The sequence below is a fragment of the Dromiciops gliroides genome, chromosome 4, assembly GCF_019393635.1.
Source record: "Dromiciops gliroides isolate mDroGli1 chromosome 4, mDroGli1.pri, whole genome shotgun sequence".
NCBI lineage: Eukaryota > Metazoa > Chordata > Mammalia > Microbiotheria > Microbiotheriidae > Dromiciops > Dromiciops gliroides.
Genome location: NC_057864.1, coordinates 465,001,899 through 465,019,708, shown reverse-complemented (window position 1 = coordinate 465,019,708; position 17,810 = coordinate 465,001,899). Strand labels below are relative to the sequence as shown.

Here is a 17,810-nt window from a genome sequence, read left to right as displayed (position 1 = left end):
ATGACCAGCCCAGCTGTTGGTGCCTTCTCCCCCTCCTGAAGCCTTGGTATTTTAACTATCTTATTTGAATTCTCCTTCTTTATGTTTGTGTCCCCAACATATAGCAGGCACTCAATCCTTGTTGATTGCCCGATAGACCAAAGGGCCTCCGAGGTCCCTTTCAGCTCCACATCTAGGATGCTGGGATGCTCGGCTCATTCTTTCCTCTGCCCCATGCCCAGCATTTCTTAGGTCCAGTGACCGTGTCTTTTTTTTTTTTTTTTGGTGAGGCAATTGGGGTTAAGTGACTTGCCCAGGGTCACACAGCTAGTAAGTGTCAAGTGTCTGAGGTTGGATTTGAACTCAGGTCTTCCTGAATCCAGGGCCAGTGCTTTATCTACTGCGTCACCTAGCTGCCCCCTCTTTTTTGTTGTTGTTGTTGGGTTTTTGGGTGGTTTTTTTTTTTGGTGAGGCAATTGGGGTTAAGTGACTTGCCCAGGGTCACACAGCTAGTAAGTATTAAGTGTCTGAGGCCGGATTTGAACTCAGGTCCTCCTGAGTCCAGGGCCAGTGTTCTATCCATTGTACCACCTAGCTGCCCCGACCATGTCTTTTTTTTTGTTTTGTTTATTTGGTTTTTTTTTGTTGTTGTTGTTTTTTGCAGGGCAATGGGGGTTAAGTGACTTGCCCAGGGTCACACAGCTAGTAAGTGTCAAGTATCTAAGGCTGGATTTGAACTCAGGATCTCCTGAATCCAGGACCAGTGCTTTATCCACTGCACCACCTAGCTGCCCCCCCCCTCCCCCCAACCATGTCTTTTAAACTCCAAGTCAGGACGTGTGGCCTAAGGAGGGACATTACTTTTGTGAATCCATGATAAAACTCAATCTTCCTTTCCTGAAACCTGGGGCCATCCAGGAAAGTCTGGTCACTGTACATGTAAGGGAAGCCAGGCAGCAGCATTTATGGCCAGACCCCTCTGCTCTCTCTGCTTCTCGTGATGTGGCCTCGGGTCTGAAGAAGTTGCTCGAACCTGTCCTCCTCCTCTTCCTCTTCCTTCTGTCTCCTGTCTTTCACTTTGGGGCTGTTTAAATATACTACTACTAAATAAAGGGTATGGAGTTTAATCCATTCAAACTGGCCTCCACCAGCCTCTTTGTGCGTGGGGCCAAAGGCAGAGGGCCCTTTCGAACTTGCTTTCTTTGTCCTGCAACCTCCGGGCTGAACAGGGGAGCTTGGGCCTGCTGAAGGGGCCCAGATGGGCTTAGCCAGAGAGGCTATTGAGGAGGTGATGAATGGGTGATTCAGGGTGTTCAGCCATTCTTTCCTGCTGTTTCTGCCCGCCTGGGACCAAGCTCAGCGTGAAATGAATACACGGCAGACCTCCAGCTGCAGCCTGACCCAGGGCGCAGGCGCGCACCCGCTGGAAGGGGATACTTTTCAAAATCTGTGTTTCTCAATAAGAAGCTTATGGATGGACTGCCTTGGGACTGTCTTGGGAAAGGCGGTGGTGGGGGTGGCACCCTCTGTGCAGGGGAGCACGTTTGTGAAGAGGAACTGGGGGAGGGGCCCAAGAGCCCCTGTGCAGACCTCAGCCATTTTGTAAGGAGATTCGCCATTTGTGCGGGATCGAGCCTAGTCATGCCTACAGAGGGACGAGCTGTAGCTACCAACCTGCCTGGCTGAGTGTGGCAAAGAGACAGGTATCAGCTCACACAGAAGACACTGACTTATTTATGAACTGGCATTTCCATAGGTGTTGGGTAAGATCACTCCTCAACAAAGCCATGCCCCTTCTGATGGGGAACCGCTTTGTGGGCTGGTCATGAAGTGACACCCATCCAAAATAGAAAAGCACGCCACGCACAGGATCAGGTGAACTAACGAGGTTTCACAGATGGGCACTCAAGGGAGAAGAGCCTCCCCTAACTGCCGTGCCCAGTGCCATGCAATCCAGAGGGAGAACCCTGATGCCAGATGGCTTCCTGGGGGCACCCTGGGGAGTGGGCTCATGGACTTGGGAAGCAAACCCCGAGGGCTGGCACCAAGCTCTGAGCTTTGAGCATCAAAAACTCACTTCTGAGCTCTGAAAAGGCCTAGTTTGGCTTCCTGTTGTTAGAACCCAAAGGAATTTTTCCAGTGGCCTGACTGATAATAATAATCTTCCCCCAGTTCTTGTCAGGAAGGGTACGGTAGTCTACCTTATGAAGGTGTGGCAGGGAGAACACTCCCCGGTTAGGTGGGAAGGGAATGTGGGGGATGAACTTACTCCCCTCTTGGTATATTCCCCATGGATCCTGGGACCCCTGGTGGTGTGACCTAGAGAATTACTTTCCAAATCCGCTTTCTCTTTGCCCTAGTCTTAGTTTCACTGGACTTTCCTAGGGAGGGAAGCCACAGGCATATTCATCTCACGGCAGTACAGTAGAAGGTGCCAAATTTGGTGTCAGGGCACTCAAGCTTGGCGAACGGCACTTCAAGGTCCAGGACCTGGATCAAGTCCCTCCCCCTCTCTTAGCCTCAGTCTGCTCTTCTGTAAAATGGGGTCACTGGACAAGGTGGTCCCTGACGTCCCTGTCAGCTCTGAATTTATGATCTCATAACTACCTATAAATCCTACGATTCCCAACTCAATGTAGGCGACTTCAATCTCCAGGTTTGATCTCTCCCCCAAACTCTAACAGAGAAGAGGATCTGGAGTCAAAGGAGCTGATTCGAATTCCACCTGACTTCCTGTATGACCTTGGGCAAGTCCCTCCCCCTCCCTCGGCCTCAGCACCCCCACCTGTGCAGTGAGGGTGGCGACAGTCTCCAAGGCCCCTCCCAGCCGTATCATGAGAAGGCTGTGTCTGAGGAATTTTGGAATTCGCCTTCAAGTGGCCTGGGTGTGCATCTCTGTTATTTCTTCATAGGACCAAAGGCTGAGAGATGGAAGGGACCTTAGAGGCCAACAAATGAAGCCCCCTCCTACAGACGAGGAAACTGAGGCCCCTGAAGTTCAAGAGACTTGCCCAAGGTAGGATTTGAACCCAGGCCCTCTGATCTCCCGCCTCCCCGCCCCCACCAAGTGTTCTGCACCACTGTAGGTATGGAAGCCTGGCTAGGACACGTTTCCTCCGATCTTAGGCTTCAAGGGCCCTTCTTCACCTCTGATCGAGCGCTGCCTCCGCCTCTCCTTGAGGGGAGGACGTAACCAGAGTCTGCCTCTTTGGGGGGCGGCGGAGCAGGTGACACCCAGCCCTTGGTGTTCCCTCCTCACTCACCTCTCCTGCCACAAAGAACAGAAGCGGGGCCTCCTCCTCTTTGGCTTTGTACTTGGCGATGATCTTCTCCGCAATGGGCCGGATGAGCTGCTTGGCGGCATCGGATTCGCCGTCATCCTCAGAATCTGGGGGGGGGGGGGGGGAGAGAAGAGGAGGGTGTAGGTCAATGGGTGGTTTGGGTCAATGAGACCAGGGCAGTGCCCCGTGATGTCACGGTGACCTCTTGGTGCCGTGGGCTCCTCTTGTAGAAGGCCCAGCCCGCCACCGAGCAGCCCCACGGGACCTGCGAGACTCCTCAGCCTTTTACCGCTACAGGCTTCCCTGTCCCTCTGCTCCCTACGCTTCATGCCGCAGACCCTTCCCTAAGCTGCCGCTCTTCTCCATTCAGGTGGTGACCTCTGCCACACCACGCAGTGCTCTGTATTCAGCCCAGTGTGAGGCAGCGTGGCGGAGTAGAGAGCTGGGCCAATCTCTCACCTGCTATGGGCCTCAGTTACCTCTAGGGTCCCCTTCACTTCAAGGTCCCCCTCGGGACTCTGATCTCAGACCTCTGGCTTCCCATCAGAAATGACGGGATCCAGGGGGAGGCCGAGGGCAATGTTGCCCAGAGAATCCAAGATCCGCAGGCACACGGGAGATGTGTCCCTTCCTGAGCTAGGCCGGACAGAGGCCCTGGAAGGAGCCCTGAGCTCTGATCCCAGGCTGCTGCTTCCTGCCTGGGCTCCCTCAGGGCCGGTCATCCCAGCTCCTGGGCCTCCCCAGAGTCTTCAGAGCCTGGAATTCTGCTGCTGCCGTAGGCGGGAGAACTCTCTTGGCCTGGCTTCCTCCAAGCCTCCTTTACTAGCTCACTTACCTTACGAGACATGGCATTACCAGGCAGGAGCTGCTTCTTTCTCTCCGCCGAGGGGCTCTCTGCAGCCCTGGGCTGGGTCGGCTGTGGGCCCTGGATTCAGGGATGGGCCAGACTAGGGACTACGGGGGAGGAAGAGGGGGGAAGGCCAGCTTTGGGAGGACCAGGGGAGAAGGCAGGGCCACCGGAGTCAAACGTGGTGGGGGAACAGGGAAAGCACTGGCTTGGGGCACATGAGACCTGACACTTGGGTCCTGGCCCTGCCTGCTCCTCTAAGCTCACGGTGCAGCCCTGGGTAAGGCCCATCGCCCCCTTGGGCCCCACTGCCCTTCACCCTGAGAACGAAGGACTGTGGGAATGCAGGACACCCATGTGGTGCTGGAGGGGCCTTCAGAGGGCCTCGAGGCCAGCCCCTCACTTAGAGAAGAGGAAGCCAAGGCCCAGAGGGCGAAGCAACTTGCCCAAGGAATGGAGGCGAGTGGCAGAGGCGGGGGTACAGGCTTAGGGCCTCACCCCATGTGCCGCACTTGCACTGCCTCTCCCAGAGCTCACAAGCAGCAGTGTGGGGCCTTGAGCCCAGCCGGAAGCTCCTTCCGCCACATGTGCTGCCCTCCTGCTTAATCATGGATGGGCTTTGGTTCAGGGAGCTATACTTGGAAGGCCCCAGATAAACCAGAGCATGCCCACGGGCCACAAGATTGAGGGCTGGTGAGAGGCCTGTGCTGTGAGACTGTGGCACGAGGGAAAATCCCTGCTCTGTGCCCACTGTTTGTGACTGTGGGTAAGTCACCTGCTTCCCTGGAACTCCATTTCCTCTGCTGTAAAATGAGGGGGGGCTGGATCAGTGTGTGTGTGTGTGTGTGTGTGTGTGTGAAGCTCATCTGAGAAGGGAAACTTCCCTCAGGGCTGGGTACACCCAGAGAGGGTGCTCAGGAATAGGTGTCTGGACAGAGGTTTGATGGGACTTCCTTAAAACCAAATCCAGGACGGTCTCTCTTTCCTCTCTGCTCAGGGTGAACACAAGAGAAGCACCCGTCGGACAGCCCTTGCTTGCCAGGTCATTGAGCATGGGACTTATTTGCCTTGGATTCCCAGCAGCCCCCAAAGGACTGGGACAGAGGATGCCCAGCTTGGGAGGTCTCTCAGGGCCTCTGGAGCCCTCTGGGAAGTCTGGCGGGATTTGGTAATCCCAACCTGGGGCTGTGTCTTGAACAATTCGTGACACGAATGATCAGTCACTTGGGATAAGAAAAAGCTTTAAGCAGAGCGCCCCATCACGACTGCAGAGCTTTGAAAGGGCCCAAAGACTCCCCCCGGCTGCGGGGATAAGCCTGCCTCCTCCAAGGGAGGCTTCTGTCAGCTGTCTGGGGTACGCAGTGGAGGGATGAGGGAGATCAGCCCCGGCCTGACCTATTCTCAGTTGGAAGTCAATGAGCCACAAGGGAGGGGGCCGGGCAGAGGTCCTGCAGGGAGGACAGCCATGAATAAACCAATGGGGTCAAAAGCAAAGTGGTTGGGAAGAGACAAAGGCCTGGGTCCGGCATTGTTAAGGACAGAAAGAGGCTGTCAGGGAGGGGGCCTCGTTCTGCCCAGAACTAGCTGAGTCAAAGGAAGCTGCCTCCTGCCCCTGCCCGGGGCCCCAGCTGGGCTCCATACCTACAAAGAGAACAAGGCACGGGCCCTCGTTGAGCTGCACGGCGTTGGAGTCTGAGAGCTCCAGCACAGGTTTGGGATGCCAGGGAAACTCTCGGCAGTCCTCGTCATTCAGGACCTCCACCCGCCCCTGCCGGGTGATCATCTCTCCCTTTGGGTCCAGCACGATGAGGGTGGGGATGCCTGAGTGGAAAGAGAAGAGACAGAGACTGGCTAGTCTGAAGTCCTGTCCAGCAGGGAGCAAAGCCAGGCACATCTGCTGAGGCTGCCCCACAGCAAAGCACTGAGAGCTCTGGCCTTGCCCCCAGTGAGACTAAGACGGAATAAAATGGAAGACAGAACAGGAAGGTGTGTTAAAAGGGGCTGGCATCCATCCGGACGTGGGCTGTCCTTCCCTTCTGTCTCTCCAAGTGGGTCACAGACCCCCTCATATCAATTAAAATAACTGTAGCTGGCATTTCGATACCACTTTAAGGTTTGTGCTCCTCACAACAAGCCTGGGAAGGAGATGCTATTATTGTCCCCGGAGGCTCAGTGAGGTTTGGTGGTTTGCCCAAGGCCCCACAGCTTCTGAGTGTCTGACATGGGATGCGACTTATCCACTGGGTCATCTGGCTTTTTCAGAATGTGTCCATACACATAGACAAAGGGGTGCATCTATCAGTGAGTGTATACACACACATATGTGTGTGCGCATGTACACATCTCCTGGTTACAAAACAGATTCCTGGAAGGCAGGGGCTGCCTCACTTTGGTCTTTGCAGCCCCCAGGGTGGGTTTGGACCCTGACACACAGTAGGCCTAGAGTAAATGCCTGACATTTCCGCCTCCCCCTGCCTCACTCCTGCAGCCCAGGGCAAGGCACTAAGCATTAGATACTTCCCCAGTACCAGCAGAGTGCTCCTGGCATTCAATGTGGGCAGGGAAGGAGGTGTGGATCATTGTCCACACCTGGTCACTGCTCAGGGCGAATCCACGGATCTGCTATCAGATACAGGGCAGGAAAAGGCAGATTCTTCTCCTTCCTGTATCTTGCTGGTGCCCCAGATTCAGGAGCCCTGGCTTGGGGCAACAGCAGTGGACAACGGGCCCTGGCAGAGTCCTTCATGGAAACTGGGGTCAGACCTCCCTCCTCTGGGGGGCTGCAGGCTCCCAGGAACCATCCCCTCCCTTCACTTGTCCTCCTCTCCCCTCTTCCCAGGGATCCTGCCAACAGTGTTGTGACAACGGCAGTCCCCATCCAACCCCCTTGGGAGACTGCCCTTTGCAGGCAGCCAGCACCCCCCCACACACCCCTCTTTTCACAGCATCCCGAGACACTTGTACAACCTGCCTGCCAGCTCCTGGCTGAGGAGACTAGCATTTCATGTGGCCCCGGGAAATCCAGGGCACTTTAATATTTATAGATTTCCAGGCCTTTGCTGGGTAATTTGCACCCTTAGGTCATGTCTCTGTGGGGACCGTGCCAAAACGTTAAAAAGGCAGCTCTGGTATTCTAGAAATCACCAGGACAGCAGGCCCAGCTCCCCCAGCCCCCCACTTCCATCTGCAAAAGGGATAAACACATAAATCATGTTCACACTTATTAGGAGAAGCAGATTAATGTGTTAAGGAGCTCACCTGTGAGGGAAATGTGTTACTGAGGGCGGCCATCTCATAACACATCCCACATGTCGCCAATACGATTTTGTGAGCTTTTAGGTGGCTGTGTGGAATGCAGTGTGTTCCCTGAACAATGAGCTTCTCATCTTTTCTTCATAAGAAGCTCTCTGATCCCCTGGAAGTCTTATTTGGGGAAGGGAAGGCAGACTCCATCCCATCACAGAGGGATCAACTTCAGAGGCCATTTGCCATGCCCTTCATTTTATAGCAAATGTTTTTTTGTTTTGTTTTGTTTTAGTGAGGCAATTGGGGTTAAGTGACTTGCCCAGGGTCACACAGCTAGTAAGTGTTAAGTGTCTGAGGCCGGATTTGAACTCAGGTCCTCCTGACTCCAGGGCTGGTGCTCTATCCACTGCACCACCTAACTGCCCCTGGACCACCGTGTTTTAAACTCAAGGTCATCTGCTCTTATCCCTGCCTGAACAGGAATCCCCTCCAAAACAGGTCCAACATGTGGCCTTTGCATAAAGATGACTGGGGAGGAGAAGGCAATTTGGACCCTGAGGTAGCCCTCCCACCCTGGACAGCTCCCATTGTTAGGAAGATCTTCCCCTTGGGCCAAATTTGCTTCTGTCACTGCCTCCCACTGTTCTTGGTCTTGGCCTCAGGAGGCCAAGCAGATCTTTTCATTTCTCTTCTACATCATCGTTTCTCCTCTGCCACATAGGATCAAAGATCTGGGGCTGAAAGGGCCTGAGAGGTCAAGTCCAACCTCCCAAGTCAGGTGACTTGCCCAAGGCCATGTGGGTGGACAAGCAGAAGAGCTGGGACAGGACCATGTCCACGAAATCCCTCTTCCAGAAGAAAAGCTCTCTGGTTCTTTGGACAAGTTCTCACCCAGCATGATCGAGGAAGCTCTTGGTCATGGAGGTGCCCTCCAACTTACCCGAGAGGGGAGGCTTGCCCACCGGGTTCCCCTTAAGTTACTGAGTTGGGGGGTGTGTGTGAATTCAGAACCTTCCCAAATGGGGCCGACTGACTGGAGAGTAAGAGGAGGGTGAATGAACGAATGCGAAAGCAGCTCTTCAGTCTCCTCTGTAGCAAGCCCAGTGCTAAGTGCTGGAGGTACCAGGGAAGGGGGGGACACTGTCAGGCCTTGCTCTTGAGGCTCACCAGCTCTGAGCAGGGCAGACAGCACACACATGGGAGGGAAGGGCCCAGCCAAGGGCAGGGTGCTGAGTAATGTCATCCCACAGAGGGCATGCAGGCTGCCCGCAGGGCTAGCCCACGGGCCACGCTGGAGGCCGGGGAGCCAGAAGAAAAGTAGCCTTGGGTGGGGTCTTGTAATGGATGCTCTGAGCACCAGAGGGCAGCATAAAAACACTGAACCAGGGAGGGAGCTGGAGTGGGTACACCAGAAGGTGGAAGAAGAAAGATCTGCAAACTCTGCCTCCTGGAGAAGAGGGCTGGCTGTGGAGGCAGCAGATGCATGTCACCCTGGTCGAGGATTCTGGGAGAGGGGTGGTGACCCAAACACAGGGGCAACCTGGCACAGGGGAAGGAGGCTGGACTGGAGTCAGATGCAATCTTGGCTCTCCGACAGCGAGGCAGGCATGGCCTTGGCCAAGTCTTTTAACCTCATTTTCCTCCTCCTTAAGATTAGGATGATTCATCTAGTAACCGAGTTCAAATCCCACCTGATTCTTGCTATGTGGTCCTGGGCAAGTCATTGAACCTCTCTGTGCCTCAGTTTCCTCTTCTGTAAAATGAGGGAGTTGGGACTTGATGTCCTCTAAAGTCCCTTCTAGCTCTAAACTGACATGGTCTGCAGTCATTATTGTTATGTGCCCTGCATTTATCTTGTATTTCTCCATTTATATTTAGGAGTAAAAGCTTATTAGATTGTAAGCTCCTTGAGGGCAGGGTCTGCCTTTTGCCTCTTTGAATCTCCAGTGTCTAGCACTCAGTAGACACCAAATAAATGTTTACTGATTGACTGATGACAAGGACTCATTTTACTTTTTCTTTTTTGTCTTTTTGCAGGACAATGAGGGGTAAGTGACTTGCCCAGGGTCACACAGCTAGTAAGTGTCAAGTGTCTGAGGCCGCATTTGAACTCAGGTCCTCCCTCCTGAATTCAGGGCTGGTGCTTTATCCACTGCACCACCTGGCTGTCCCTCCATTTTACTTTTTTTTGTATCTTGAGCATTTACAACAGTATTTGGAACACAGTAATTCCTTATTATAAGATTGTTGATTACTTAATTATTATGCAAACTTATTGTGGGCCTTAGGCAAAAATGTTAGAAAAGCTCTCTTTGCCCTCAGCTAAGGGGAGCTCTCTGGGGGCAGGGGTGGTCTCACTCAGATCTCTGTGTCCCCCACACTGAGCACAGTGTTGGCAAATGGTTACTACTTAACAAAGACTTGTTAACTGATTTCTTCAAAATGTTACTAACAATCTACAAAACTTTTGTGTAGAAATAAATGGGTTTCTATACTTCAATTTAATCATTCAGCAAGCTTTTAAGTACCAAGCATGTGCCAAGCTCTGTGTGCATGTCTATAAATGTATGTGTATGTGTGTACATATGTATGTGTGGGTATGTATGTATATGCGTGTGTGTATTTGGGGGGTAGGGTTGGCATTACAAAGACAAAAATTGGGAGCAGTTCCTCCTCCCAAGGAGTTTCAATCCCACTAGGGCACACATGTATATAAATAAATTTATACAAAAGAGAGAGTAAACAAAAGCCAGAGGTCAGGAAAGCTTTTGTCTAGAAGGTGTCAGTCAGTCCCTAAGCAGAATTTGGAAGGAAACGTGGGATTCTAAGAGGCAGAGGAGAGGGGGCGTGCATGGGATGGCCTGTGCTAAGGCAAGGATACAGGGGACGGAGCCTCCCGTCTGAGGAATAGCAAGGCCATTTCGGCCAGACTAGCAGAGTACAGGAGAATAAGCAGGCGTGGCTGTAAAAACAGGCATCAGGAGGGAGGTGCCACTTTTGTCTTCACAGTGAGGGAAGGAGCAAGCCCAGGGGCTCTCTGCTACCAGCACCAAGACCTGAGCGATGGGATGCATCTGAAGGCCCGAAGGTCTCTCCCCAGCCCTCTGAAAGGGAGCCACGCCTTCCAACAACTACATGATATCCCAATTCCCTGGAGAGAAATCAGCTCCTGATTGGAGAGGCTTGAAAACCTTCCCTCTTTCACGTGCTGCTGCCTGCTCAACCAGAGTGTCATGGGTTTGAACCCAAATTTGAACTCAGGTCCTCCTGAATCCAGGACCAGTGCTTTATCCACCGCACCATTTGTAGCTACAGACGAAGGTGGGTGCTGAGCAGACAGTTTTTCTCTCCTCGAGGGTTGCCCCCCGGCCAATATCTGGGAGCATGACATGAATTCAAATCTGGCCTCAGACACTTATGAGCTGTGTGACCCTGGGCAAGTCACTTAGCCCTCTTTGACTCAATTTCCTCATGTGTCAGATGAGCTGGAGAAGGAATTGGCAAAGCACCTTCATCAGCAGCCTCTGCTACCCTCAAAGTCCCTGGCACTGTTATTGTTCAATGTCTGAAATGGATATGGTCTTGTCAACAGAAACCACATGCAAGAGGATGCCTCTGTGCCCTGAGGAGTGTGGGGGCCTTCCCTCCACCTTGTAGCTGGAACCTCATGTACATATTGCCCCTCACCTACAACAGAATGTGAGCTCCTTGAGAACAGCGACTGTCTTGCCTTTTACTTGTAGCCCAAGCAATCAGCATAGCGCCTGGCACCCAGTAAACACAGAAATCCTGCCTTTTCATTCATTCATATTATGTCAAAGAAGTGGAGATATCAAACATAGAATACTCACCCCCCCACCCCCGCAATGAAACTCCACCTATTGGCAGGGGGTAGTTTAAGGGAGGGTCAAGCTTGAAGGAAGATGTTTTTTAGGTAAAAGGAGACCCCCATTTTTAGGGAAAAGAGAAGCCAGTGAAGATGCGCAAGAGAAGTGGCAGATGGGTCCCCAAGGTCAGTCCTAGAGACCCGGTGAGTAGGTGGAATGGCGATCAGAGGGAGGAGGTGTCTGTTCCTCATCACAGATGGGAGTTTGCATAAGGCCTCTTATTCTGTGATGGGATGGAGCTTGTGAAAAGAAAGGCTGGGCCACCAGAGGTAAATGGGGCCTGAAATCTCAAGCCCAAGGCCCCAGTGTTCTCATCTGCTATGACAGAGGGAGGCAAGACTAGGACTGGGGTCTGGCAGGGCTGGGGAATTCCATGGGGAAGCAACAAGGTGCCCTGGCCCATGAGTCACTCACTGCAGCCCTTCCAGACTGAGCCAGTCCAGGGCCTCGAAGGCTTCTTTGGGTAACACGGCTTTCCCAGGCTGCCTCTGACAACCCTCAGGCTGCTCCTTCCACGGCTGGGAGCGGCGAGATGCTCTCAAAGGCTGGGCCATGGGAAGTCTGGGAGAACAATGCTGCTGAATGCTCAGAAAGATGTACAACCCAGGACAGGGATTGACAAACAACATGTGCTTCTACTCAGGGACAGACCTCCAGAGTTAACAGATTAATCAATAACAACAAAGAGTTCACAAAAAACAGTCTGTGAGAAAGAAGACACACAACTGCTAAGAACGAACAGTCTTTTAGGGGAGATGGGGCCTAAGAGGATAACGTAGTAAGAGGGAACACCCCTCAAGCAGTCCCCCCCTTAACCATTTCGCTGAGCAGGCAGGAGACTCACTCCCGAGCCTCTGCGGGAGATACATTCTCTTCATTCCAGGCCCTGCCGGGGCTGCCTCACATTCCTCAGGCCATGCACGTCACTGGCGGACAGCAAGCATTGCGGCAGCAGCAGACTGACCTCATGTAGTGGGTGAGTCACAAACGAGAAGATAGGGCCAAAGTCATCATCTCTTCACAAACCTGGGCCTCCAGGAGCAGGTTGGCAGCATGATGGGAATCAGGTGCCTCACTGGATCACCTGCCTCCCATCTCATACCCCCTGCTGCCAGGTTAATTGTCTAAAAACCCATCAGCTCCCTAGCCCCAAACTTTATAAGGGTTCCCTACTGCCCAAAGGATAGAGCCCCAAGTTCAAAGCCCGGCCCCCAAAGACCTCCATAACCTGACCATGAATGCAGTGGGAAGTACCCAACATCCAGGGTTAGATGAATTCATTTCAGATTATCCCTCGGAAGATTACTCCCTGAGTGCAGTACACTTGCTTCTGCCCCCAGCCTCGGTTTCCTCCTCTGTAAAGCAGGGGGCCTAGACTTCCCTGGGGCCTCCATTTCTGAAGTAGGATTTCCCCAGCCTCATCCCTCACTGACTCCCAACATGATCCGTTCCCTTTAGCTGCCCTGGCCCCCGAATACAAACACCCTCTGTCCTGCTGCTTGTTCAAATCCTATCTGTTATAGTCCAGACCCTCCATCTCTTCCAGCATGGGCCCCGGGGTCACCGAGTAACAGAGAGGAAGCCTGTAATTATCTAAGCCCTTCCTTGTGCCTACAGTCTGGCTAAAAGCTCTGGGGGAAGAGGAAACAGGCATATTAATGTGCTGCTCGGGGAACTATGAGCTGGGCCAGTCAGTCTGTTCTAGAAGACAGTCTGGGACTACACCTCAAAGTCACGAAAGTGTGTCTATACCTGAAAGAGAGCAGGAGGAGAGGGACGCAAGGGAAGGGGCGCTCATCCCATGGGGGCTGGTGGAATAAACTGTAACCGCTAACATTCACATGTTAAGTGCTTAACAATTATGATCTCACTGAAGTCTCAAAACCACCCTGGGAGGCAGGAACTATTATTATCCCCCACTTACAGATGAGGAAAGTGAGGCAAACAGGGTTCACTGTTCCAGCATCATACGGCTGGTAAGTGTCCGACGTTGGGTTTGAACTCAGGTCTTTCTAACTCTAGGCCCAGCACTCTATTCTCTCTCTCTCTCTCTCTCTCTCTCTCTCTCTCTCTCTCTCTCTCTCTCTCTTTTTGTGAGGCAATTGGGGTTAAGTGACTTGCCAAGGGTCACAAAGCTAGTAAGTGTCAAATGTCTGAGGCCGGATTTGAACTCAGGTCCTCCTGACTCCAGGGCCAGTGCTCTATCCACTGTGCTACCTAGCTGCCCCCCAGAATTCTATTCTCTAGGGCACCTGGCCACCCTATGAATGGGGATGGTTTGAGAAACCTGGGAAGACTTGCATGAACTAATGCAAAGCACAGGAAGCAGAATGAGAAGAACACTTTATAACAATAACAAGAACATTATAAAGAGAAATAACTGAAGAACGCTCATGCAGTGATGGACCACAACTGCACAGGGCTGGTGATGAAGCATACCAGCCCAGCCCGTCTGCTGACAAATAGGCAACAGACTCAAAAGGAAGGATGCGTTTTTTGGGACAGGTTCAACGTGGGATTTTGTTTTGCTTGACTGAACACATTAGTTACAAGGGTTTTGTTTTGCTTCTGTTTTGAATGGGGAAGGGAGGTGGGAAGGAGGGCAGAGAAATGCCTGTTCCTTAAAAAACAAAAGGTAAAAGATTTGGGAGGAAAGTTTGCTCTGAGCACGGGCAGATGCCTCGCTACTAACCCCTCTCTGGCTCTCAAAAGGAGGCCTGCTTTATTCTGGGATGACTCCACATTAACCTTTTTTTTTTTTTTTGGTGGGGCAATGAGGGTTAAGTGACTTGCCCAGGGTCACACAGCTAGTAAGTGTCAAGTGTCTGAGGATGGATTTGAACTCAGGTCCTCCTGAATCCAGGGCTGGTGCTTTATCCACTGCGCCACCTAGCTGCCCCCAGGCCACTCATCTTAATCCTTCACAGAGGCTGTGCCCACAAGACCGCCTTGAGGTCCTTTTATATTCAGTGGGTACCCCCAGTGTTACCCTCACTCTTGCCCTCTCTCTGATCAGCTCACCCCTCCTTTGCAAGAACAACTAAAGAGGCAAACAGGATTGCCAGTTCTGAGGGCAGGGGTGTGTCCACTGTACCGTGGCCTGGCCAAGAGCAGGCTTTGAGGGAGAGGATTGTGTGATCTCAGCTCTGCCATCTCTCATTCCCAGGGTCATGCAGACAAGTAAGGTTTAACTCCCTCCAAAAAGCCCTGGGTAGGAGGCAGGGCACATGGATAAATTCTACCACAAATCATGTGTGAAACCTTGAGGCAGTCACCTCACCCGCATCCTCATCTGTCCAATGAGGGCTGGATGATTTCACACAACTGCCCTAGAACTCCTCTCTGAACAGGACACTCCCCTCTTCAGAAATCTTCAGTAGTGCCCGACTGCCCGTAGGAGAGACAGTCCAATCTTGGCACTGAAAAATCTCACAGGCGGGTTCCACACCCTTTCCAGTCTTGATTCCGGTTGTTCTCCTCTGTACACGTGACATCTGAGGCAGGCTAGCCTGAGAGCTCATTCCCATCCCCATCAGCAGCCTTAGGGGAGCTTCCTGGAAAGGACCACTCGGGGGCCACCTCCTAGCTCAGGCCTCTCCTAATCCCTGAGTTGTTACTGTTCTGTCTCTGAATAGTATTTTGTGTTACTCGGTTGATGTTTCATAAGTACATATCTGTATCCATGTTCCACCAAGTACAACGAACATTCCTTAAAGGCAAGGATCATTTCTTTTTCTCCTTGTATTCCTAGAATTTTGCATTCATCGGGTGCTTGATCAATGTTTGCGGAATCCAAGGCTCCGTTCTGCCTTAGTTTTTCCCAATCCCTCAGCCCAGACCTGCCTCTGAAGAGCATGCTGGCTACCTCCAGGGTGGTGCTGATGAGGCTAAGGGTATTATGGGGATGTCCTCCATCTCCGTAGGTCACTTAGTTTCACCCCAAGGAAAACCCTTTCTGAGTCAAGGAGTTGCCTCTCTACTCCTACTTCCAGAAATCTATGCCCATCAGACAATTGCACGTGTGTGGACAGACAAGCCATCATCTGCCCGCACACCTGGTGAGACTCTCAGGGCCCGCGAGCATGAGGGTGGAGCAATGCCTCCCGGGATGCCCAAAGATGGCGGCCAGAATGGCATTCGCCGAAGCCCTGAGGGCTGGACTGGGGCTGCACAAGTGAGAAGGGAGGGCACGGCGCTACCTGGCCAGGGCCCTGCAAGGGCTTGTTCTGTTTCTTTGGAAGGTGACTTGGAATGTGAGAAATGTGCTTCTTGTATCTTCCCAAAGAAGGTCAAGGCCACCAGGGGAGCAGAGGGACAACCCTCTGGAAAGGGCTTTGCACCCCCTCCTACCTTGGATGCCATAGAGTCGGTTGAGACGCGACCTCCGGGCTTCATCAGTGTAGGGGACGGCGAGCCAAGGCATCTCGCTGAAATACTGTTTGAAGGAGTCCTCTGACCTATGGAGGAAAGAGCCCCCAAATGAGGATGGCTTTGCCCCGCCATACACTCCCCCTTGGCCTCCCACCAGTCCTCTCCAAGCCTTGCCCAGAACCAGACACCCTGCTGTTTGCCATTTCCCCTCCCAGACATCCTGGGAACCAGTCAGCTCTAAGGCTTCATGTCTAGTCAAATGTAGAGCCCCAAATAAAAGGCCAAGCCCTTTCCATCTCTCCCATCTTTCACCACTTCCACCCATCTCTTTCCGTTCTTCTGGCAAGGAAAGGCCATCTGGAAGAGGCCTGGAACCCGCACCACAACAACCCATTCCCTGCTGCAGTTCTTATTGTCTAGCTGCCAAGGAGCCCTATTTTAGGGTCAAGTGGCATGCGGGCACTAGAACTTCACAGGCCCTGTGGGCACACAGTGTTATCCCCTTCGAGGGCAGGAGAGAACAGAGATTGAAAGCTCAATGAGGGCAGGACCCCAGTCTAATTTTCTCTTCAGATTCACAGTGCCAAGCACTGAGGAGAGGCTTAAATGCTTCGCGGACTGGCACCAGATGAGTACACAAGGTGAAGAACAGACAGCTGAGATGGGGCGAGTGGGCACATGGTCCCTCCCAATACCCCAGGGTGCTGGCTCAGTCCCAACTTGGAGAGGCCAAGGGCCGGCAAGAGCAGCTCCTAGGGCACAGCCTGAGGTTGGAGACGGCCTGGCTCCTGGGTGAGCAGAGCCAGTGGGCGGAGCCCCGCCCCCTCCCCAGTGTCCGGTGTGCTCTGCCCTCCTGTTGTTCTGACTCTTCACCCAGGGGCCTCCTGCACGTCAAAAAGCCCCCAACTCCAACTGACTCTCTGCAGCGGAGAAGAAACAAGCTACTTTCCCAGTCCAAGCAAGTGGACCATTCTGCAAATGTTTGGCTGTTTTCCATCCCCACGCCACCACACTCCTCTGTCCTTCACCAGAAAGCCAAACAAATCTGAGAATTCATTTAGGCCCACTCTGCCCTTTAGCAGAGACCCAAAGAATGTCAGAGCTGGCTGAGACCTGGGAGATCTCTGGCCCAACCCCCTCCCTTCACAGGTAAGGGCAGAGGGAGTGTGGAGATGCCTCAGTCTTCAAGTCAGGACGGATTTTCTCTCATATTCTAGTCAGACAGCTACAGAGTAAGCGTGAAAGGCGTCTGTCCGTTCTGCAACAATCATGGCGGGGAGGGGAGGGGGGTGTCACTTGGGATATCTATTCTTAGGGAAGCAGGGAAGAAGACACCTCCAGGTACACAGCAAATATTACCTGTCGGCGCTAACAAAAATAATCTCAAATTTCTGTCCCGACTCCTTGATCTTCCGGTATGACTCCACTAGGACTCGGGTGAGACTTCGGCAAGGCGGACACTGACAATAAAGAAGACAAGCTATACTTTTAACATGCTTAAAATACCTTCTTCCATTTCTAGGAAGGGCTACCTGGTGGACAACCTGGCCCAGGAAAGGGTCAGAAACAAACTCTCTGTGCCCAGATGTGAATTTTTTTTTTTAGTTTTTAATAATAAATTTATTTAGAATTTTCCCTAAGTTACATGTAAAAACAAATTTTCACACTGATATTTTAAAACTTTGTGTTCCAAATTCTCTTCCCTCTTCCCTATGAAATCAAGCAATTCAATATAAGTTATACGTGTTCAGTCATGAAAAACATCTCCATATCAGTCAGGTTGTGAAAGAAAACAGACAAAATAACTTTAGAAACAGGAACTAACAAAAAAAATATACTTCCATCTGTATTGCATTTTTCCTAAGTCCTTCTTTTGATAGCATCCTGCTCATTGTTTCTTTCACAGTTACCATTGCTAACTGTATTACCCTCCATACTATTCCCACCCCTTGAGATCTACTCTATTTTCTATCTTCTCTCACCCTATCCCTCCTCAAAAGTGTTTTACTTTTTACTGCCCCCTCCCCCAATCTGCCCTCCCTTCCTTCACCTCTCCCCTTATCCCCTTCCCCTCCCACTTTTCCTCAGGGCAAGATATATTACTATACCCATTTGAGTGTGTATGTTATTCCTTCTTTGAGCCAGTTCTAATGAGAGTAAGGCTCACTCACTCCCCTGCTTCTTCCCCTTCTTCCCCTC

At 52.2% G+C, this 17,810-nt stretch overlaps 1 protein-coding gene across 1 annotated transcript in view; it reads right to left on the bottom strand.

The window, feature by feature from the left end:
* NXN (nucleoredoxin) overlaps window positions 1–17,810 on the bottom strand; it is a 172,282-nt gene that overhangs the window by 5,958 nt on the left and 148,514 nt on the right. The window contains exons 4-7 of the mRNA XM_043999727.1: window positions 16,971–17,071; window positions 15,591–15,697; window positions 5,749–5,928; window positions 3,243–3,367 (exon numbers count right to left, since the gene is read on the bottom strand). Of these exons, the coding sequence (XP_043855662.1) occupies window positions 3,243–3,367; window positions 5,749–5,928; window positions 15,591–15,697; window positions 16,971–17,071 (513 nt within the window). The remainder of the gene's footprint in view (window positions 1–3,242; window positions 3,368–5,748; window positions 5,929–15,590; window positions 15,698–16,970; window positions 17,072–17,810) is intronic.